The 24,434-nt window shown below is 42.9% G+C and overlaps 1 protein-coding gene across 9 annotated transcripts in view; it reads left to right on the top strand.

The window, feature by feature from the left end:
• Positions 1-2,558: 2,558 nt before the first annotated feature.
• Positions 2,559-24,434, top strand: part of HERC3 (HECT and RLD domain containing E3 ubiquitin protein ligase 3) — a 53,317-nt gene continuing 31,441 nt past the window's right edge. For 2 of the 9 annotated variants that reach the window (XM_085579140.1, XM_085579138.1), the window contains exons 1-5: positions 2,559-2,641; positions 7,089-7,344; positions 22,068-22,227; positions 23,223-23,299; positions 23,899-24,120. In XM_085579140.1, coding sequence (XP_085435266.1) covers positions 7,119-7,344; positions 22,068-22,227; positions 23,223-23,299; positions 23,899-24,120 — 685 coding nt within the window. In that variant the 5' untranslated portion in view covers positions 2,559-2,641; positions 7,089-7,118. The other 7 variants (XM_085579135.1, XM_085579136.1, XM_085579139.1 and 4 more) reach the window with 7 other exon arrangements.

Genomic DNA, 24,434 nt, shown 5'->3' with positions numbered 1-24,434 from the left:
CCCCTGTAACTGTGTTTTTCTTTTCTTATGCATCGGCCTACGTAGATAAGCATAGCAGGCTTTGTGTCCGTGTTCTCTGTTCTCCTTGGAATGGGGAGGCCTTTCACAAGTGGAGTCAAAGGCTGATGTAAGCATATTTCAAAGAGATGCATTGTATATGCTGAATAAGTCAGTCTTTCCTGTGTGATGCAGAATGACATTGTTACCTACTTAAAAAAAAAAAAGGCAAGTTCCCTTTTAAGTTACAGTATAATAATTAGTAAAAAAAAAAAATAAAAAATCCAAGCACTCACCACAAGCACCACAGCAGTACAGGAAAGCAGATGGCATGGGAGTGTTGATGGGAAGATGGGAAATAGGACTTCAGAGGATGGCAGCTCCCAGCAGAGGGGAGTGAGGGCACATGGCCTGCTCAGACCTAAGTCCTGTCCCACTCACCCCCCTGGAACAAACAGGACATCACAGGGATGCTTACGTCCTCTGAGAAAGGCAGTGCTCTGGTGTATTTTTTGTGGAAAGAGGGAACTGGCAGAAACCCAAGGTGTTGCCCACATCTCTTGTACAGCTGATGCTGCCACACCACCACAGATTTCTGTTTTGGCAGCTTAACCTGCTGCTCTTCATCAGCCTGCTTGTGGCTACTGTTTCCCTTTTTATGGTTTTCTAAGCCTCTGGTAGAACTTGGAAATCCAGAGTGATCTTCTGTGCTGTGTAAGTGCACAAAAGATGTATTCTCTTTGGAATTCAAAATAACCCATTAGAGATTAAATGATAATAGGTTTATTTAGAGCCTGGAGGTATTTTCTTCTCATCATGTATGATGCAACATCACATGGGAGATTAAAGCCCAGAATCACTTTCAAGGCTATTTTAAAGTTGTCCTCAAATAATCCCTGCTTTTTTATATATATGTATATTTGTGTATATATATATATATATATATATATATATATACACATTGCATAAAGACTTTCAGAGTAGTGCACTCCTCTCTGATTTTCTGAAATTAATTTGGACACTGGATTGTGTCTACATTTTGTCAAGCAGTGCCTGTTATAAAATATACAGGAGAATATAAGATGAGTGAGCATCACATGCAGCTGTGAGTTCAAAAGGCTTCACACAGGCAGCAAAAGTATATTGAACCTGTAGCAGGATTTTTTTTTTTAGGTCACTCATCTGAGCCAAGCATCACCTGTAGACAACTGCAAGAGCAGCCCTGAAAGTTCTCCAGGAAGCTGAAATGTAACCAGTTAAAAATTTGTTTCAATAAGAAACTCCTGGCTCCCTCACATAAAGCTTCCAGGTTTTGCTTTGCTCCATCTTTTTTTTTCTTTTTTTTTTTTTTTTGGTTTTTTTTTTGGGGTTTCGTTTGTTTTGGGGTGATTGTTTTTGTTTGTTGTTGGTTTTTTGTTTGTTTATGTGTACCTTCCCCTCCTTGACTACGCAATCAGAAACAGAGGAAACCAAGTATAAAGGGAAATTATCTATTTTGCAAAGGTCTCCAGACGATGAAATAAACAAAACAGAAACAAACACAAACACAGAAAAGTATGTTTTCCTCTGTATATGCTTTCAGTTATTCTAGAAGATACTTGTAACACTGGTTAAGCCAAAGATGTTACATGACAGGTGTAATTTTATATTGGAGTAGCTCTTTATTCTAAACGCCCATGATCCATGCAAATACAGGTGATTTTTCACTTGATCCATCACACATTTTCTGCTAAATGCACAGTCACTGCAAACTGCCAGAGATGCAGCGTCAGGGCCACAAATACTTGGCACTGGACATACCTTAGGGACTTCTTTCCCCCATACTGAGTCCTTGCAAACATCTGTCTGTGGTTTGCTCCAAGTATTGACTGTCATTTTGGTGGTCTGAATGGGATCCAGCTTGCGCATTGCTCTTGTGGAGTACAGTATTTTTCTAATAGAGGGCACTAAAACCAGAAAATCAGTACTTGAGGGTTACATAATTGCTTGTTCATTGGCCTCTTTTTTTTTTTTTTCTCCCCCCCCCCCCCCCCTTTCCTCTCGCAACGGAGATTTTGACAACAAACCTTTTTTGAGGTTGAAACTTTCTATAAAATTTGAGTTCCTAAACAAATGAGCTTGCCAGGTAACCAGAGGCCACATGAAAGGAAGAAGAAACAGGCTAGGGGAAAGAAACTGACTATTACTATTAGTAAGTGACATTTCGTGCTTAACGCATTCTCAAACCCTGGAAAGCTGCCTTGCCCTTGAGACCTTCATTTAGAACAGCTTATATTCCGGAATGCGCTTAACTTCGCCCGTGGGCTCCTGCTGTGTTGAGTTTAGAGCGGCAAGGCTAAAGGCCGGTATCCCAGCGGGCGGGGGCCGCCTGTCCCCAGCGCTCTGCCCGCGCCCCGGCATTCCAGCACTGCTGGAAAGGCCAGGCCCCTGCCAGGAGCTCCGAGCCCCCGCCAGGATCCCAGAGGACACGGCGTGCCCCGGCCCCGGGAAAAGGAGATTCCGGCCCGCCCCTCGCCCGCCGGGGGCCGGACCCGCCCTGCGCATTGGCCGCGCCGTGCGTCACTCGCGGCCGCGGCGGCAGTGGCGGCGGCAGTGGCGGCAGCAGGGCCGGGTCTTCCTTGTCACTGCGGCGGGGTTGGCGGTGGTGAGTGTCGGGGAAGGACAGCTGAGCCCTGCCGTGCGGCTGTTGCCGGTCCCGGTGTCGAGCCCATGCGTGCGGGAGCCGGGGCTCGGGCGTGGCGGAGCCCCCGGCGCAGGATGCGCGTTCCCAGCCCGGGGCGGCCGCGGAGCTGCGGCAGAAGCCGCTCGGCGCCGCCGCTGCTGCGGCAGCATCACCTGGCTGCGGTCTGAGCTTGGGGCTCTGCCGCTCCGGGCTCGGTGTGTGCCCGCCGGGAAGCGGCGCTCTGGGCGTGGGAAGCAGCCGCAAGAAGCCCGGGGTGTCCGGGGTGAAGGAAGGGAACGAGCGGTGTTTTTACTGGGATTGCAAAATGGAGGTGATGGCGGGGCGGGGGGGAAGGGGGGGGGGCGGTTTGACATGTTTGATTTTAAGTGTCTATTTTTATATGTTTTCAGTGGGGGCATCTCCATCTGTGGGCATGTGAAATGCAAATACTCTGCTCATTTAACTCATTTGCCGGTACAGTTTGTATTCTTTTGCTCTGTAACCTAGTTTACATTGGACATTGAGTTGGACTGAAACAGGTAAAAAGAAGAAAGTGGGCTTGGTGGCAGAAAGAGGCAGTTAATGGCGTAATTGTTGAGTAATGCTGGTAGAAGAAACACATTCGTTATGTGAAATCTCACTAACAAGAGGGAAGGAAAAACTTGTTTATTCATGTCCTGCCGGTTGACAGACCTCTTTGTTTAGAGAGCGTGTTTGTTGCAATCGTGGTATCTACTTAGGTGACTTTCCCAGAAAGGGTGCAGAGTGGAAATGGCTTTAGAATATACGTTTGTGTGATTTTGAGGAGAGACTCTGCATGACATGAGAGCTTTAAAAAAGAGAGAGGAAAAGAAAAAGACAAAATGCATCCTATCATGATCATATATGCAGCATTATTATTTTACCAAATCACGGGGGCTGTTTTTTCACCAAAGGATATATATTTAGCATGTCAGCAGAACGTTATTATAGCAGAGGGAGGGTGAGTTTTCCACCCACAATAGATTTCCTCAAAATATTCCTCACAGTATGAGGTGTTCCTAGCTCTAACTGTGCTAAGTACATCCTTTGCTGCTTTGATGATTAATTATTTCTGGAATGTCAGGGTCTGAGGATGTGGTGTTATATCTTCCACTCTCTTTTTTATGTGTGGGGAATCTCTGCAAATGCCTGGCTTTACTGCATTGCATCTGTTCATATCTCTGAAACATGAATACCAAGCTGGCTGTGTTGGGATTTCTGAAGAACAGGAATAGCTTATGTGGTTGAGTACTGCAGTTCTTGTGCTTTTTGCAATCCAATTTTTAAAAGGAACTCTGAACTTTAATCCCTTACTGATGCATTTAAGAAAAACCTCTCCCCTTAGGATTTGCCCTCTGCTGATAAAATTTCAGCTTTTTTAAGGTGTATTGAGCTGAGCACTAGGAATATTAATCTCTTATATAAAATGTCAGGTAAGTAAATATAAATCATATATTTAATGTATATATGTGTATGTGCAGGCACATGTCTGTTAGTGCTTGCCTACACTAGAAACTTCATATGTCATTGTTTTAGTATGACAAAGGTATGCAGTTTGTAGAGGTGGTTTGCAGTGGCACAGGCACTTTTACTTCCTCTGCTACTGGCAAAGAAGAGTAACGGCATTAACCGGATTGGAAACTGTGAAATTGTCATTTAGAGTTTCGTGTTTTAGGACACAGCTCCTACTTGATCATATAATGTATTGAGACCTCCAGCGTTTTGTTTTGTTTTGTTTTGTTTTTTTGTTTTTTTTTTTTTTTAGGGGGAGAAAAAAAAACAGTCTTAAAATTGTGGTTTTAAAAATGTCTTCAACATCAGTAAATTCATCAGGCCTTTTGAAAAGTTTAGCTGGTCCTATATACTCGTGAGTGGCTTTTTTGCTCTGCTCTCCACTGGAAGGTGTTGGTCTCTTTCTGTGAAACTGAGCTGCACAGAGATTTATTGGCAAAAATGTTGGAAGATGGGGGTGGATTGAGATGGCATAGTCCATAGAGATGATTTAAGAAAAAAAAAAAAAACTAGTGAAAACCAGATTTTCTATTTCTGGTATAGGACAGTTAAATATGAGGAGCTTCAGAAAATCTGGCCTTTAGCGTGAATGGAGGGTTGAACCCTGAAATACCACCCTAGTGTTTACATGGATTACTGGGAATTGAACTCCTCTTGTTTCAAGTAGTGTCTTAACTGGAGGAAAAACCCATCTCTTATCAATCACGTCATACTCCCTTGCCCATTAGCAGCAAATTCTTGTGTGGAATATGAACACAAGGAAAGTAATTCCTGAATTTTTAGCATTTTTAAATGAAACTAGCACTAGGGAAGATGACTGTAGTCTATAGGGAGCCGACTGTTGAGGTACCCTTTTAGAAGGTATCCCAAATTAATATTTAGCTCATGTGGTACAATGTCATTGCAGTTCAAGTTGTATACTGGTGAACTCTTTTCAGCTCAGGGGCAGTATCTGTTTATCCTAGCAGGGAAGGTGATCCGTGGCTCTTCAGGATTGCTGCTGTGTCTTTGTAGCACACGGTTCCCCAGACTGAGAGAAATGGCAGTCCCAGATTTCTGCTGTTCCAGCGTCAATTTTGAAACAATTCCCTGCACCTTCAGGGTGTTGCTCATGCATTTTTAGTTTGGGTTTTTTTGGTGGTGTGATAGAACATGAAGTTCTTTTTAAATGTAGCTGTTTAAAGCACATGCACACACTTCAATTTTCTTGTGTCCCATGGCATTCCTATTCTTAGCGTAGCCAGCATAGAGGGTATCTTCCATTAGGCTCTTGTGCTTAGGGCAACCAAATACAGAGTGTATACCATGACTGATTTAACTAGGCAGAACCTGCTCCTGCTTTTTTAACCAGGCAGAGTCTTGTTAAAGGCTCCTGCTTTTTCCTCTGTGCTTTGGAGCTGGCCAGTGATAAGCACACGTGGGTGTGAATGAGTTGAATTATGCTGCGAAGGAAGAAGGGCTGCTAGAGATAAACAGGGTCGTGCATTACTTTAAAGCACCTAATAAGAGATCCTAGTAAACAGTTTGTGGTAGGAAATTGCACCACTGATGAAGTACTAACTGGAAAATACAATCCTCTCTCTTCCCCTTCCAGCTCAGTGTGCCTCAGTGGAAGTGACCACAGCTGACAAGCAAAGGGTAAGAGATGAACAATCATGTTTTAGGGCTTAGATTAGGGAAAGGCCTTATTGCTAATACCTAGAGCTTGAATTAGCACCAAGTTTTGGAAACAAACCAAGTGCGTGTGCTTCCTGTCTGCTCAGAGTGGGAGAAAGAATCTTTGGCACTTCAGGGGTTACCCTTTGGTTTTCTGTCTTGTGCTCTGTTACTAAATGTTGCTGCTGCTGCAAATAAAGCTGTAGACAGTTTCTAGTCCAATCAGAGGAGTTATCAATGTCTTACTGGTATAGCATGCTTAACAAATAAACAAAACCTATTGAAATTAGGAGTGACAAAGGAGTATTACTAAAATCTTTAATGTGCTTCTTATGGAATACTGTTTTCTTCCCACAGCTTTTATGCATTAGCATCCTGTTGCCTTTATCAAGTTCAAGCCAAGTAATTCCTTGGACCTTTTATATTGCTATATTTTTTCCCTTCCTGTGTTACTCCACTCTGAAATCCCTGACTTTCACTGAGTACAGCACAGAAGATAACTCCTGGCTGCTGGCAAGTTGCAGCAACGTGACCTGCAACGTGACCTGTCCATTGCTGTCATGGCCAAGCTGTCAGTGTGCTACTCCACGTGAACTGCTTCTTGTGTAATTCTTGCTGCAGTTCAGGGGTGTATGTATTCGGTGTGTGGCTCAAGTTCAGAGTGTGTGTGTGTGCATGCACAAATTTGGGTTGCAAGGCTGTGTTCAATTGAGCAGAGTACTTCTTAAGAGGTGTTTATCAGAAATAACACATTTCTGCATTGGCCAGTACACCACAAATGTCTGTGTCATTCTGTTCAGGGCTAGTCTGACCACCTTGGAGGTAATTTTTAAAAGTTTATGAAGAAGTTGTCTCAAATATGACACTCTAAAAGATCAGATTTGGACCTGTTAGTCTGAAAAGCATTACAGTTGTTTTGGGGCATTGTTTGATATTTGGGTTTGGAAGCAGAGTAATTTTGCAGTGTAAAAGCTCGGTCTCCTGGGTTTCAGAACATTTCTGCTGCCTCACAGATGGAGATGGCTAAGGCATGAAGGTTCTGATTCAGTACCACAGCTGAGCTGTCTTGGTTACTCTTTGTCTGTGTAATGGTTTACTGACAGTTCACAAACCTGACAGTCATGCAGGAAATGCCTTTTCTGGTTGTTTCCACCTCCTGCTGTGAACAGCTGGATCTCTGTAGGATTATTGGTGGTGTACTTGCTTCATTAATACTCATTCCCCTGTCTTTCTTGCCCAGGAAGGATACATGACTTGCTGAAAAGAGAAAATGCTATGCTGGGGCTACTCATCTTATGGACAGCCTGGGATAGGTAGCAACCTCCAGGTCATCATTCCTGAGCCACAGGTGTATAGGTTCATCCATGATAGAAATGTTAAGGAGGTGGCATGTGGAGGAAACCACTCTGTGTTCCTGTTGGAAGATGGGGAGGTGTATACCTGTGGCTTGAACACCAAAGGTCAACTGGGGCATGACTGTGAAGGAAGCAAGCCAGGTAAGTCTTCTTTTTATACACACTTCAACCTGTCTTGAGGCTGGTGGGCTGAGACAGCATTATGAAAGCTGCTTTGTGCTGATTGCTATAGAGCTGGAGCAGCCAGCAGAGCTGATAATTGTGTCACATAACACAGTAGTGATGCTGAATAACACTAGCTGGCTCTGGAAAGGCAAAGCTGAGCAGCATGGGTGAGGAGACAGGTCTGCTCACTTTGCCTGGGAAATGCATCAAAACAGATGCATTTCAAAACAGAGGCGAGCACAGATGGTCTCAGGGCAGATTTTGTTATCTGGCATTGTGTTGTCTCTTTATAAAAAGGAGGAGAGGCCCATGAGTCACGAGTGTCTTCTGCTTTGTCTTTCCAATTGCACTGCATTGTTATGCCCAGTCTTATTCAGCTACTGCTGGGAATTTTCTCACTTATACCAAAGAGTGCAAGTGGATCTGTGTTGAGTAGAAATGTGGAAAGCAAAATTGTGTTTGGCCAAAAACAAATTTTGTTTCCCCCTTTCAGAATCTCTTGTCAACTTGTGCCTTCACTCCTTTATGCTTTCTTAATCTGAAAGAACGTCACTTTAGTGTTGTGTTCCCCAGACTCACATTGCATCTTCTTCATTGTGTTCTCATGGACAGAACACGTGTGCTGAACCACAGGCAGCTACTGCCTCTTCTTCACAGGGTGATGGAGTGGCTTAATTGTAAGTTGTTCTTGGAAGAAACCCTGAAGCCTTTCTTCTGGACTCTTTTGAATATTGGCCTTCCAGTTTCCCTTCCATTAACTTCCTGGTTTTGGCATGTGGTAAAGATACAGGTATTTCTGTTTCCATAATATAAAAGTCCTGTGCTGTGGGTAATTAGAGCAAAAATTTCTCTAACTGCAGGCTTCCTCTGTAGGGCTTGGGTCTTCTCTAGTGTCAACTATTATTGCATGATAGAGAGAGAGGGTGTATGCAAAATAACTTCAGTTCGCCATGCAGTATGTGTAAATCTGACCTGACTGACCCAATTTTCCTTTCCTCTGTCAGTGTCTTTTGTCTCTTTCTCTCAGAATGAGTTGGGCAGGTGTTGGGTGCTGGATTCAAGCAGTTCACCTTGAATCTTCCTTCTCTTGCTTTTCTTACAAGTAGTTTCTAGATAATTACTGAAAGAGATTGGGAATAGCAGGAGTGCTTGAGTCCTCTGTGTGCAAGTCTTCTGAGGATTTGTAAATTCGTAAATTAAATGAGATGCTTGGTGAAAGGAAGCCAAGCCTAGTGAATATTCAGCTCAAACTGCTGAGGATACTTCATCCTGCAAATCACCCAGCTAGTTCAAGACTAATGCAGAGGCCCCAGAAATTCAGTACTGTTTTGAGTGCTGCAAAGATACTCTGAGAAACATTTTACCCATAAAATTGTTTAATTTTAAAATTGCTTTTTAAGCATAAGCTGCTGATAAAAGGGGAGGATTCACAGCAATTAGATCAGAGCTGGAAATGGACTTAATGAATCCTGAATGCTGAAGTGTAGACCTCTCTCAGCTAGGTGTCCTGCTTTCAGCTAGACTGGTAGAGAGGGCCAGTCTGAGCTTCTGGAATAGAAATGAAAGGTTCTTTGTGTTTGATCCCAAGTGCCCTTTTTCTACCCCTTAAATTATAGTCTGTCACCAAGATGTGAAACCACATTCCAGTTATCCTACAGGTTTATTTTTTTTCTGAAAAAGGTTCTGCAGTGCTGCTCTCTGAGGAGCCTGTGGCCATCCCAGAGGAATAGTGTTTCAACATGGCATTACTGACTGTGGCTCCAGTAGGATTTCTGCTGGCTGGGGCAGGTGGGAGTGACATGCTGTAAAGAACAGTTGCTCTTTTTAACTTAGAGTGAACAGTCACAGCAGCCTTTATAGTAACAGTAAACTGAGGAAGAACCCCATCACACACTCCTCTGTGCTTTGTCTTGCAGCACTGGGAACTGAATTTCTTAGTTTTCATTTGCAGATGGGAGCAAGAAGAATCAAGCCTTCCTCCTTCACCCTCCCTTCTTCTGCATGGGCTAAAGATGGTGTAAACCTTATATCTTCTGTGTAGAAAGGCCTGTTGAAGATTTTTCCATTGTTGTGGGCCTGTGAATGAAGCCATGCCTGATAGGTGATGAAGATGCATGTGTGGGACACAGGGTCCTGAGCTGTTAGAAATGATAGAGAAGACTGTCAGGAGGAGTCTGCAGTAGAGAATGGGAGGAATGCCAGGAACTGGGAGTCCAGGAGCTGCATCTCTCCAGACTCTGCTGGACAGAGCAATGTGGGCTGAGGTCTCTTGGTTTTCCTGCCCTGTGGCTTGGTCCTGTCAAGCTTGTGAGGGTAGCTGGAAGTTGGACCTCTGCCCAGCTCTGGAAGTGAGCTCCACCTCCTGATGTAGGAGGCTGTGACACAATACTGGCTGTCCCTTTCAGGCAGCCCCTGGGGAGCATCCTCTGGACTTCAGAAATGCTTACCAGGGCTTTACAGAGTGCCTTGGCTGTGTTTGAGAGTAATGCAGAGACATGAAAATGTGCAGGGGTTTTGAACCTTATGAAAGCTGCATTAACTTCCTAGGGGTGGAGTGATCCCCTTCCTGCTGCCTAGGTCTTCCCTAAGAGGAAACTTCCTTTCATTCCTCACTATTCAATTTTGCTTCACATTCAAGCTGCTCATGAAAATGTCAAACAGTGGCGCAGAGGAGCCCTTTAGAGGGCACCTTTTGAAATGAAAGAAAACGTGTTAATTAAAAGCTGCGTTCATGGTCACATCTGCTGACCTTGTGGATGTAGTGTGGAGAGGGGGATAGCAGCTGGCAAAGGGATTCTTATTCAGCTCCTCTACAGGGAACACAAATTACTGGGGGAGTGCATGCCACTGAAAGAGCATAAGTTAGTAGAGGTTTATTTTCTGGAATTGCCCTTTCCTCTGGATTTTACTTTGAGGTGCTAAAACTAATATTTAGGATGCCTAAGAAGTTCAGCCTAACAAAAATAACACACCTTTTGACAAAATGCTAGCTGCTTCTAAGTGTTTCAGACTCTCTTCTTTTGATAATACCAGGGTGATACCAGGTGTGGCACTCCCATGGCTCTGCCACAAGCCATTTTCTCACACTGTCACACTGTTTACTAATTTATTTTTGCTTCGAATTGTGGTGATTAGTAAGGTACTTGAAGAGTCCAGCCCTCTTAGGGGTGGATATCTGGCTTTTTTAATACTTACATGATCGTTTTTCCTCACCTCTTTTTTTTCCTTTTCCTCCTCAAAACATTCAGTAGTTTGTGTCTCTGCAGCCACTTGGCAGGGATGCAGAGGAGGAGGAATGCTGTTCCAGCGTTCTCTCACCATGTCCATGATTAATAAAGCTTCTGTCTGACCTGCCCAAATTTTCACTTCTGTTGTTATGCCCTTGAAGTCTCGAGTCTCTGACCATGTCTTAGGAGAATCAGGTTAACAATTTTGATAGTGAAGAATCAAACCCCCTGTTTTGCAAAATAGTCTTGAGTTTGCAATTTATCAGGTGATAAATTTATCAGATGATAACATATATCTCTAATGGGAAGCAATAATTTTGTACTGCAGTAGTTTTAGAAAAAAAAGTTTGTTCTTCATAAGTATATCTAAGTCTCACCTTTTTCAATCCTGTAATTTCACTTGGATTTTCTTCAGGTCTTCCATGAGGTCTTGGCTCCCTGTGATGGTTCTTAGATAAGTGTTTTATCTGAGTGTGCATGCTGGAGAACAAAAGACAGGCTGAGGTACCTAAGGTAAAGGCTCTTCTAGGATATAGGTGAAATGAGAAAGGCTTATAAATATGATTGTCTAGCAGAGGATTTAGAAAATACAGAGACTGTGAGTTAACCTGAGATGAGAACAAGCTTTGAAATTTTGGTTGCTAAGCAAGTGGTGGACAGTGGTGTAGCTAGTGGAAGGCAACTCCCTTTCTTGACCCATGGACAACTTCAAAGGTCAGATAAAGTGATCTGTCTCATCCCTCAAAAATGTATAGTTTATCCTGCATCTGTAACCCTCCCCTGAAGTATCATGTATCTGTAATCCCATTGGTCCAAAGCATCCACTCTGAAGACCCCTTGATAAGGTGTACCTGGGATACCAGGGCACTCTCTCCCTCCTCTTCTCTCTGCCCTCTTGGACCCTCTCTTGGAACTCTCTCCTGCTATCTCTCTCCACTCTTTGGGGCCTGCTTTGACCTGTGGCCCCACAATAAACCGTATATCCTAAGACCTGACTCCAGAGATCTCTCGTCTCCATCCATCCAACCGCCCAGGGGACCAGCCCTCACCACAGGTGGAATTAAAGAGGAGTGTGAAACATCTAGCTGGCTGTAAGTAGTTTGTAAAGCTTCAAAAACCTGCTCGAGTCTGAGGTGTGAAACTTGTTTTCGGCTCTGGAGATTTGTTCTGTTCAAGTCATTGGGACTTCATTCAACTTCTATTAGTGAGAAAACCTGGGCTTTGGTAACTAGTGTCTCAAGAGAGTTACAGAACAATGTCTCAAGCCAAATTTGCCTCAAACCTTTAGCTGGTAAGATACAGCAGACAGTTTTTTTAATAAAATTCCTTGTCTGGATGCAAATTTGCAGGGGACCACTGCCTTTCTGGGCATTGTGGAATCTATCTGCTCATAGCTGCTGATAGAGATATCATCATAATGTTCATTCTTTTTCAGAAAGCAGGAGGAAAATACCACCAAAACAAACAAACAAACTAACCTAGGTGATGTAGACCTTCTGGATTTCTCTGAACTGAAAAGTGACCTTTTCTTTTCAATGTTAGTCCACTTGTCCTGAGTCTCAGCACAGGATTACAGCGGCAGAGAGCTCTGTGTTCAGGTCAGGGCAGCATGCTTGTTAATCATAAACCCCATAACAGCTGAGAATTCAGATGTGCCACCTGCTTGGAAGAACAGTGTGTGTGGATCTTCCTGTTCTAGCCTTTTCCTGGTGGGTGAGAAGTCAGCCACGAGGTCCTGGTTTCTCTGAAGGAGAGGTGACAGGGCTTGTGTTTGTCATGAGGAGGTTATAGACAAAGAACTATGTATATTTATGTTTCAGCACTCATTGTAAATGTTGTTTGTAAAAAAAAAAAAAAAGGTAATTAAACTGGTCTCCCCTTGCAGAAATCAAGTATCTTCATTTGTACTCATCCTTCTTGCTCCTTTGATCGATCACAGGATCTGACCAAGCTGTTTCAGGTTTCTGTGCCTTCACTAGGGGCTGCAGTCAATGTTCTCAGATGCAACTTGGAAGTCTTATCTCTTAACACATATGTATTATTAGAAGCACCAGATTCCTCTCTTGATTTCATTTTTCTGAGAGGTAAAAACAAGGATGAGCCCAGGGAAGCAAGATACTATTTTTTTTACAATCAGTATGATCTGTTGTTACAGAGGACATGAGGGACAGTTTTAATGCTTCTTTACCTTAAAATGCGAAGGTGCAGTAAGAATGACCAGCTTTTTTGCCTTCTGATTGGGGATTTGTAGGGCAATTTGGCAACCTCAACCTGTACTTACCACTGTGGTATTTGTCACTTGCCACTCCTGTATCATGTGTACTCTTCAGAGGCTTTCTGAAGGTGCAGCTGAAATAAAAGCCTGCCAATGAAATAAAGGCTGTCTGCCTGCCTGGCTTGGAAGGAGCATGAAACTTGGCACGGTGTGTGGCACTAATGACTGGCCCCTTTCCTGCAGCTATGCTGAAGCTGGAAGATGTGTTCAGGATAAAATAGGTTGGGTAACTGTGTGTGGTGAGTTAAAGGAAAGGGCAGGGAAGAAGCTGGAGGTGATAGTTTCAAGTTTTCTGAACACCCCAACCTTTTTGTGGTCAGAATAGTTGTTTGTGCTAGACAAAAGTAATGACTCTGGTAAACTAAGTATGGCTGAGAGTCACACCTTCTAGGAGAGATTTGAGTAGTTTGGTGGCTGTTGATTTTGACTCAGTTATCTTTAGACAGCCCAATATTCTTCCTTAAGCTGTATTGGAAATAAGACTTTTTGTCTTGTCCAAGATTTGTGTGAAACTTCTTTCCAGAAATCAAATATTTTTGGTACCTGAAAAGAGCTGGTAAGACACACTCACCCTCTTCAACCCCTGACCTGCTTTTTAAACAGCTGCCTGCCTATAAAAACTCACCAAAAAGGAATCTACAGATGCTCATATACTTTCTCAGAATGCCCAGTAGATAAAATGAATATTTTTAAAAAATGTTTCATCGGATTGAATTCTTTGCTTTTCTTTTTCCAGTTACCATGCTTGTTTGCAGTAACATATTTTGAAGCATTATTTGTGAAACCTGTGGGAATGTTCTTGGTGGGGAAGCAAGGGCAGAGGTGCTTTACTAAGTGTGCACTGTGCAGGTGTGACTTTTAGAAATATGGCTTTGTCTTGCTCCCATGCAAACCACTGCAGGATTGAAATAAATGGGAATGGAGTGAGGAGCAAATCAAGGGCTTTTGAAAATCATATTGTTTAATCAAAGCCTGGGCCTGCCACAAGTTAGACTCTGAAATGTCACAGCTTTGCAGTGTGTAGTACCAGCCCCTCAAATCTGGCATCTAGGCATCCATTTTCCTAATTCCCCTTTACACTTCTGGTATCCATTCTCATGTCATGCCAAGGTTAGTGCATCCTGCCCACCTTGGACATGCTGCCTTGGAGCTGTGGAGTTAGTTGGGGTGTACATGGTGGACCTTGGGGCTTTCTTAGTAGTCATGGACCAGCCATAGCTTCTGTGCTGCCTGGCTGAATGACTAGCTTTACAGCTCCCTGCCATAACCTGAAGAGAAAAATGGGCTCTCTCTGGGTTTTCTGAAGATAAGTTTTCCCTGTGTTTCTGTAGTGACTCATGGTGGTTTATTTCTTTGAAAAAACTATCCTTACTAGTTTACCTCCAGGGTCTGAAGGTGGATTCTTCCCTCTGCCAGGTGATGCTTGCCAGACTGAAGCCCTCTGTGCCTGAACAGCCCTTTCTAGGAGCCTGCTCCAGCTGTCTGTGCCCATGCCAGTTTGTGTCCGTAGCTGCTCAGAGAGGCTGTGTCCTCTAGACAAAAGGCAGCAAAGTAGGGAGGGCTTTCTGTCTGTACCTGAGGAAGGGCTTTTCTTTCTCAGGGTAGGTATCTGCTCACAGCTGTGAGGGGGAGTAGTTGGCAAAGCATGTGTGATGTAACACCCTGGGATGTCATGGTGGCCTCTCAACTTCTTGCTCTTGCATCTCTGCCGTGACATGACCAGAAAAGCCTTATAAAGTGAAGGCAGTGTTAATAACTGAGCCAGCCTCTCTCAGATCATGAAACTCTAAGTAGCCATGCTAAATAAATGAATGAGCAGTACCACATGTGTCATGCAGGTAAACTGTCATCTCAATAAGAATCACAAGTGTCTCTAGAGGAAAGGGGACTGCAGAATCTTTTGTTACTTGGAACTTCTCAGGCTTGACTTATGGACCATGTTGCCACCCCTGTGATCAGCTGTATTCTGGGGGAGTGTCACTTGCTTTGGTTTGTGCTCTGTCCTTTGCTGTCTTCCCCCCAAGCTTACTTTTCCTTCAGTGGCTCTACTCTCTGTTTACATTTCCTCCCTTGTAACCAAATTATCCGTTTTATCAGCTTCAGTGCTGCTGCTGTCGGTCTCTCTGATCAGGCTTTTCTTCCTACTGCTCTGCTTTCTGCTGCAAGCATAGCACCATTCACGAAGTTCAGGAAAGGAAGACCTCAGCATTTGCAAACAGGACTTATAAAACCCAGCCTTCTTTATAGATATGGTAAGCTTAAGGTGTTGAAAGTCAGAGGATGTTACATTCTGATGTAACCATTGCTTGGTCATTCTTCAGAGTTTTTGTCCCGTGCTGCGAGAGGTTTGAGCTAAGGTGTGCAGCCATATGTAGGTGAGAGCAGCAGGCAGATAGTGAGGATAGCTGTCATAGCGTGGGGATGTGGTCTCCCCTGGGGGTTTGCTCTCGTAGTCTGGTGCTGTGCAGGTGCAGAGTACAGCTTTTCTCATGCCCCTGCATGCAATAGTGTCACGTAATCTGAGCACAAGGTGCAAGAAGCATGTAATGCCTTCCCAGAGACGCTCTGCAAAGAGCAGGAAGGTGAAATTGCAGGGCTGGTGTCAGGCAGGGCAGTTCCAGCTGTCTACGTGTTGTGTGTCTCATCTACCTGTAGAGTCACCAAGGTGTGTTTTTGAAACTGTCCAACAGCCCTGGACTCCTCCCTGTGCACATCCCTCTGATTCTACTGCTGGCAAACCACAGCCTGCAGAGGTGGTGTGAGTGAAGCCACAGGAGCAGTTTTAGCTGGCTGGGTTAGATTATGTTTTCAAAAAGCACATGTCAACTTTGCAAAACCTGTGTTTAGTTTAAGTGGTTTACCTAGTCTGATTTCTTCGTGCTCCAGGACTCCAGATTTTTCCTGTGACAGCTTGGAGTGTGGGATGCCTAGGTGGGCAGATTGAAAATGGGCAGAGGGAAATCAGAGGGTCCTTCTTGGGAGTTTTAAGGGAGAGGGGAAGGTGCAAAAAGGCCTTGGCAAAGACCATGATTTCCCCCTCCCCAGTAACCAGTTTCCAAGTAGCAGAAAAGCTGGTGGATGTACTTGTGTTGTATTGGTTAAATAGCTGTTATTTTACTGCTAATACTGATAAAAACAGTGAATAGCTAGGATATGGAACTTATGCTGATTAAAAAAAAAAAAAAAAAAAAAAAAGAGAAACTTTTGTAAGGGGATGGAGATATCTTCTCTCTTAGTGCACTTTCAATTAATTGTTTCAATTTAATTTTGATTGTTGCACATTTGCTTTCTCTTTTTCCAGTTTCTTTAAAACACTTAGACATGTTCTAATGTTCAACTGCTTCAATAGGACTGAAATCATGAAGCTCATTACAGCCTAGAAGTAGAGCCATGATATCCATATGGAGAAATGTCTTTGGTATGTGCTGCTGGAGACTAGGGAGTCAGCTGGAATTTACTAAATAATGCATAAAAATCTTGTCAGGGCATTTGGTAGATCCACTGTTGTTTACTTGCTTTTTGTGTAATGAAATGGTGGTGTCTGATCAGTTTGGGCCATGATGTTTATCTGGCTTTCTTGTGGTTCTTGTTGAAGGCAGTAGCAGATTGTTATGGAGCTTTTGGCTGCTGAATCAGGCTTCCCTAAGTGCTAATGCTGTTAGTGTCACCTTGTTAGATAGTTAATTGTGTTGATGCAACTCATCTCCAAAAGGAGAGAACTCTGCTCCATTCCTATGAGAATTAAGGCTTTTCAGTACTCAGAGAGTGGAATGCTTATACAGGTGAAATTTAGGTCGCTCTTGGTATCTGATTGAATATTCAGCTACCTTGTGCATCGAAACATTGTATGTCACACTTCTGATTTTTACATCTGGATTGCACAGTGCTTGCACATCTTCAGTGTGCATGTGGACTATATTAACAAGCATGGCAGTGGAAAGAAATTGGCTCATCTGTCCTCAGACTTGCAGGCTGCTAGCATTTAACCCACAGGAATTTCTTACCTTAGTTTACCTGTTTCTCTGTTCCCTGTGTTTCTACCACCATCTCTTATCTGAGCAAGCTAGTAAGACATATTTTTGAGAATCTGTGAGTACTTTCCTTGCAGACACCAACAAGAAAGAAGACCAAATACTCTGAGTTGCTTATTGTCAAGCTGGGGAGGCAATGAAGAGTTTTGACCAGATGTCCAAGCAGACTGCAATTACTTGAAATACTTCCAAGATACAGCTTCTTCTGACCAGAAATGCAGATTTTGCCACTGAAGGTGTAACCTCAGGGCTGATGGTTTCTCTGTAGTTTCCAGGCAGTAGAAGCCATCTGGTGCTGTTCCTGTACATCCTGGTACACATATGGCTAAAGGATTTCACCCTGTCCTCTAGCAAAAGCCTGTCCTATGAGCAGCTGGAAGCTTTACATAGACAGGGTGTACCAACTCTCTGATAAAATTACTAGGAGTATGAAAGCTAATTAATCATTCATTGTCTGTGCATTCTAATTAGAGCAGTTTAAGTGAATGCTTTGTGCTTCTAGCAGTTGCAGACACTGAAGGTCCTGTATAGCTTTCCAAAGATATAGGGACAAAACATGGACCCTATTTTATAAGTAGGAAAGCTATGGACTGATGGTGGGCTTGTCAGGATTTTTCATTTTTGTCTCAGCCTTACTGCCATTCCCAAACCTTTGAGCTAAATGCACTGATTGTCAGAAAGTTGAGTTGTAGAAACATGCTCCACTTATCCTCAACTTTTGCTGGAGTGTTATTGCAAAGCAAGAAAACACAAGAGCAGTCCTGGGAAGCAGGCCTGTCACCATTCACAGATGGGCTGTCCTGAAGACATTTTGCCTCATTCTTTGCTCCAGTGTATTTTATGAAGAGATATAACAGGGTTAAAACCAGAAAAAGTCAAACTTTGACAATACCTATTTCTGTTGAGATCCACCAGTTAAAGTGACAGAAGAAAGAAATCAAAGCTGGAATTCCAACAGATATGAAGAACTGATGAATGACTTCTAAGCATTGGTGGTGTTTTGGGACATCTGACAGCTTCAGGAAGAACAGATTAGTTAAGTGTCTACTTCTTGGAATTTAGGAGGTTTTGTTTTTTTAAAGGTTTATGAGGTGTTGTAACACTGTATTGTTTAACTGCTTCAGCCCTTCCCTGTTGCTTTCAGGGTTTTGTTCTGCTTGGCTTTGTAGGTAATTTTGACTGTTAAGCCCTACTTGACTGGTTTTATTCATCAATTACACAAGACACGATACTAAGAATAAACTTCACCTTTTGTACTCTTCATCTCAATGCAGTGATAAATCTTCTCTAAGGAGTGAATAATGGTGTTGTGATGCTTTGGAAGGTAAATGTATACCAACCACTAAAACATCTAATATTTTGATGTGAGGAAGGGATGGGAGGTCAACAAAGAAGTGGTTGTCAGATAGATGTTTTTGATATGCCATGTAAACTGAGAGATGGTACACTCAGTGACTTGGCAACTGACAGTGAACTGGGATGCTTGTTGGAGTGCCTGGGCAGCCTGTGATCACAGGAGAAGGCTGACTTTTTTTCATCTCTGCAAGGAAACATGTCTGAGTGTATAAAACTTAAAAACTTTGGCATTTTCATTTCTTCATGACTTTTCAGGCAAATTGCTATTGACAGGAGCTTAGGAATATATTGTGGTAAGATGGGCCATTACACCTTTCTAAAGGCAAAGAGCTTCATCTCCAAGGCAAGCATGGGTTTTTTTCTGTCTGTGGTTATCCAGTGAGTCCAGGTGAGATTGTTCTCTGTTCCACTGGTGAGCAGGGCAATCACTGAAGGCTTTCAGTGGCACTGGGCAGCCTTTCAAAATAAGTTGGTATTTATTTGTCTCTTGGAATGGCACACAGAGCAAGGTTGCATTTGTGTTGCCAAATTAAACTTCAGATGGAGCCAGAGGGGACTGAAACAACCTCAGATTTCTAGATCTGCTGGGTGTCCTCTCAGTGTCCCAGTGTGTGAAGTCCTTACCACAGCCACATACCTCAGGGTACTCTATTTGCTGTACTGCTGTAGTTAGAATCCTGCCTCCTCCAGCTCCTGATGCTAATCTTTGGTCACTGGAGTCTTCTGTCACCTCCCCAAGGTGCTTCAGTGATTCAGGATCGGCTCCTGCAGGAAATAAGACTCACTGGGGCAAATGATGCTTTCCCAGGGAAGTATTTTACTTGCATGCAGGCAGCAAAACAGTGCTGTGGGTGCCCCAGCATCCCACATTGTCCGTATTTTCTGTTTTGTCAGACTCATGATGTCCCCTGGAGTGTTTGGCAGTGTGCAGGGAGCAGCTGTGGAAGCAGGGCTGGCTGGTGACTTTGGGACCACTTTCAGGAGTTCAGGTGCTCTGTCTAACAGACAAGTGTCAGTGCACCCTTCTAGCAAGGGGGAAGTGCTGAAGTGATGGGTTCATTAATCAAAGGGTTTACCTTGGAGAAGGGGATGGCTTCATCCTGCTCTCCTTTTGGTGATGTGATCCTCTCCAGGAGCAGCTTCAGTTGTGGACCTTCATGTTACAGAAACACACTTGTCTGAGCTTAGGTGGTGTGAAAAATGCATACTTTATGATTGGCTTTTCGCAAATATTACAATGAATATTATATGTGTAATGTTAGAAAGTTATGCTGTATCAGCTCTCTTAAGTAGTGTGTTAAATACAGTTTTAGGTTACAAGGTAATGTTAAAATAGAAACTCTGTGATGTAGGATTTTTTAACTGGTTCAAGCAAGAGATGAGATAATCAAGAGACTTTTCACACAGAGATGACAGTGACTTGGGACCCATAAAGAGTTACTACCTCCTTCCTTATCAGAAAAGACAAACATTCTTCTACCTTCTCTCCATCTTTATAGAACCACCAGGATTAAGGAGAAGTTGACAAAACCCAGAAAAACTCTTAATTTGCAAGGAATTTATGCATCATGTATGAGATATATGAATATGCAACAGGCTATTGCTTTTAAGGTTATTCCTTTGTTCACAAGGCATGTTTGTCGTGGCTTAAGTGCCCGAGGGCATCTGGACTTCTGTAATTCTTTGCTTTTTATTGTCTTGTAGTTGTCCTAACTCTAAACTTTATTACTCTAATTTTATTACTATTTTTATTATAATTTTATTATAATTATTAAACTTTTAAAATTTTAAAACCCAAGTGATTGGTGTTTTTCACAGGTGGTGTGTTAGGCACAGTGCAGCAGGTAATGTTTGTCTTGCTGGGTGTCTGAGAGGAAGAGGCCAGACTCACATGTGCTGCTGGGACACCTTGTCTGCTGTCTGTCATTGACCTTGAGCAGCCCTTACAGCTGCTGGTCGTTTAGAGCTCTCAGATAAAAATAGGTTCCCTCATTTGTATATATATATGTAAACGAACATGAACCAGACTGCCAAAACAGTGCTATAGTTGGGTGCTTGTGGGCCCAAGTGGGAAGCTGTGTGTCTAAACTGAGTTACCACCCTCAAACCTGGCTGTGTCTCTGCACTGGCAGTGGGACTGGGTGAAATTAGTGCTGCTGGAAAGAGCTGCAGGGTGTTACTGGGTGGCAGGTCTCAAACCCTCCTAAAATGTTTATGTGCATGTTACTTGTAAACTGCACCTCTGTTGCCATTAAGTATTTTGAATGAAATGAAGCACATGTTCAGGTGACATTTTTCTCAGCTAGAATATGTATTGAAATAGTAGTCACATTTTTCTTCAAAAATACCCATTAGGGATTTTTCTCCTCATTTTCTCATTCCCAGACACAGAGGCAAGCCCTCCTAGGGGTACCTTTTTCTATGCTCATTTAAGTCATGTAGATTAATTGGTAAGCAGGTTTTGGTGCTAAGTGTGTTATTGGTTTCTGGATGCCTGTGATGTGGGGCATCATTTTCACAGAATGATGTGTAATGACCCTTGCCTCTCATGTCCCAGGCACGTGGGATTTCCGTAATACTGATCACTGCCTTGTAGCTTACGAGATGGAATCTTTCTTCATACACCTGGTACACTTGCATTTGTTGAGGGGAAAAAAAAAAAGAAAAGCAACTTTGCTTCTGTCTGGCATGAAGGGAGCTTTACCATCAGTTGTGTGGTATTTCTAGTGTTTTATTGAAAAACAAAACTTTTTTTCACGCCCATTTATAAAAATTGTGTAATGGATAAGATTTGGTTATAGCTGTTTTTAGAGTCGTTGTCAAACCTGCTTCAGTTGCCTAACATGATGTAATGATGGAAAGTCAATTGTGGGTTGTCTTCCAGAGGACTTTGGTGATAATTTATTTAAAATTTTTAATCCTGTATCTCATTTTGCTTCCTTTATATGTTATTTTTTTTGAGTGTTTAACAGTGATAGGAGTAGGTTGATAGGTTCAAAATTGTTCCAAGATTAGCTTGGAGGGTGTTGTAACATATACACTTCAAGCAATAAATCAAGGTGTAGTGGATGGGTTGTGGATGACATCCAGCTTTGTGGATGACTCATCTTTATTGGATATGAGAGCTGTAGAAGGTCAAATTTGTTTTACAGGGTCTGCTGTCTTCTCAGTATTGGATGACCCTAGATCAAAACTGAGTGGAGAAACTTCGAATTTGGGATATCTGTTCCTGAATAGATAGATAGATAGATTTTATCTGTTACTGAATAGATAGAATATATATATAAAATAGATATAATATATAGAATATAATATATATAATATATAGAATGTATATTATATATATTATAATATGTATTATAATATATATTATATATATTGTATATTTTTTATGTATATTATGTATCTATATAATAGACAGAATATATATAATAGATAGAATATGTTTTACAGGGTCTGCTGTCTTCTCAGTGTTGGATGATCCCTGAATCAAAACTGAGTGGGGAAGCCTCAAATCTGGGATATCTGTTCCTGAATAGATAGATTTTCCTGGGTCTCTGAGGCTGGCTGCCATTGTCCTTGAGGCACACATACCTGCCTGCCTTCTGTGCTTTTCAAACCAGGCTTTCAGCAGTGACATGTTTTCAGTAAACCTGGTGCTTTTTCTCCTGTAGGACATGTTTTAAAACTAAATCAGGGACCAGGGCACTCCCCTGCATGGCTTTGCATGCGGATTTGGCAGCCCCAGCGCCTGCATGTCGCTGTGAGGTGGGTGCTGTGACCAGAGACATTGTCCCTCTGTTTCCCCAGAGCAAATCGGGGCGCTGGCCGGGCAGCACATTGTGCACGTGGCCTGTGGGGAGTCGCACAGCGTGGCCCTCAGCGACCAGGGCCAGCTCTTCTCCTGGGGTGCCGGCAGCGATGGCCAGCTGGGGCTCACCACCATAGAGGATTCAGTGACAGTTCCGAGGTAAGCGTTTACCAGGGTCAGCTTTCCTCTGGGAAGCTCCTTGGAGGTGGGGCATCAAGGTTTGCTCACTTTCTCTCAGTGTGGCAGGAATAGGGTCCTTCTCATGTTGGGATGAAGGTGATTCCTTCTCCTTTTCACTGCTGCTCCCTGAGCCCTGCAAGTCCTCTAGAGGTTTGGGCAGAACAGTACTTCTGCCCATGGATTGCTGAGGGATGGAAAAGAAAATCAGAGCATGCTTAGCTTCCTGCATGAAAAATGCCACAATGTTTTTCACAGAAGAAGGAGGTGCATGGAAGAGTATTTAAAAAAAGAATTGCTATTTGTACTTCAAGGTGTTGACAGCAGATGCAGACTCTCATTTGGTCTGCCACTGCAGATCCAGTGCAGAGCAGCAGTTTGAGATGTGTCTCTTAAGATGGCTGTCATTGTCAAAATGGTGTCTAAAGGAAGAGTTTTAATTGACAAAAGATTAATGTTTGAACTGAAGGGCTCTGTGGGAAGACAGTCCTTAACTTGCATGTGGTTGCATAAGACAGAGGCTCGCATAGCAATGTGATAGTGCCATTTTAAAAATAACATTTTTGTGGAATAACTTGAACCTTTGACATGCTATTTTCTGTACAAAGCACTGAAGAGGGTTTGGTGCTGTAACTCACTGGATATGCTAGGCCCATAACAGCATGAAAAATGTCAATGCCTGAAAAAGAATAGTGAAAGAGACACCAAGAACCAGCTATTTTCACCATTTCCAGATGGTTGGATTCAGTGTTATAGCAGGAAATGTAGTTGAGTTACTAGTCAAGTGTCTAGAGGTCTCCACAGATTTGCATCTATTACATATGGATCTGTATTGCCTTCAAGACACTGTTCCTCAGTCTCAAAACCATGGATTTTGTATGTATATACAACAAATATCTTAGTGGAAATGGTAATTTTTATCTAAGGTGATACTGTATTTGTGGACACTTACTCTAAAATCATGTCATCACCTTTAGGTTGATAAAGAAATTGAACCAACAGACAATACTGCAGGTTTCTTGTGGAAATTGGCATTGCCTGGCTCTGGCAGCAGGTACTGTAACATCTGTTATTAATTACCACAATTTGTGCTGTTATTTTGCACAGTATCAAAGACTGCATATTTCTGCATAATTAATCAAGGACATCCCATGTTCTGACTCCTTTGGGCCAAATGGGATGCTGTAAAATGGATCAGGTACCGTAAATATTGAGGAAGATCTTTGCCAAAACTGTGGAGAAAGAAACCATTACACACAGACCACCCACTGTCTCACTGGTGAATGATGGCACGAATGCTTGAAAGCTTTCCATCTTGATTTAGAAAAATGTGTGTAATTAATTTATTTGTGTTGAAATTTTCCTTGGCTGTTACTCCTTTATGTGAAGTGTGGACTTTTTTTTCTTGCACTGTTTGTTACAGCAGTTTTATTTTGTATTTTGCACTTAGTTGCTTGTGTGTTCAGTTGCCTGGTGGCTTCAGGCCATGCTATTTTTTTTTTTTAAGCAAAGAATGTCTCTCTTGATTTTGCTTTTTTAATTTTCATCATGAGGCTTGGGTGGGAGTAAAGCTTCCAGGACGGTTTCTTTTTATTTTTGGCAAACTTGCTTTTCTGTTGGCTAACTTTCATCCACCATTCTTTCTTGTTTCAGATGGCCAGTTCTTCACATGGGGGCAGAACAGCTATGGTCAGCTGGGCTTGGGCAAAGAATGCCCCTCCCAGGCCAGTCCACAGCGTGTCAGGTCTCTAGATGGTATCCCTTTGGCTCAGGTTGCTGCAGGTGGAGCCCACAGTTTTGCCCTTTCTCTCTCAGGAGCTGTGTTTGGCTGGGGGAAAAACAGCTCAGGACAGCTGGGACTAAGTGATGAACGAGGTATGAAAATTATGCTCCTAGGTGAAAGAAGGACAGGCTCCTTTGCCTAGTGTCTCTTGTTGCATTGGCAGTGTATTTTTACTGAGTGGGTCTGTCTCAGCAGCTTCTCCTGGGATGAGATGGCAGAGAAAATCTCTGTCTCTACAGGCTTTTCATACTGAGAGAAACAGAAACATGTTTTTTCCCCTTGTGGGTGTTAATTTAAGTGAAGACGGTTAAAAAGAGAGGTCTTTCAAGTGGGAGTGTCAACATGCAAATATCAAAGGAAGTGCTCATATTCTTCCTCCCTGTTCTCAAAAATACTTTGCCTGTAT

This window comes from Lonchura striata, chromosome 4 (genome assembly GCF_050655825.1).
Source record: "Lonchura striata isolate lonStrDom1 chromosome 4, ASM5065582v1, whole genome shotgun sequence".
NCBI lineage: Eukaryota > Metazoa > Chordata > Aves > Passeriformes > Estrildidae > Lonchura > Lonchura striata.
This window is presented reverse-complemented; position numbering and strand designations above follow the sequence as displayed.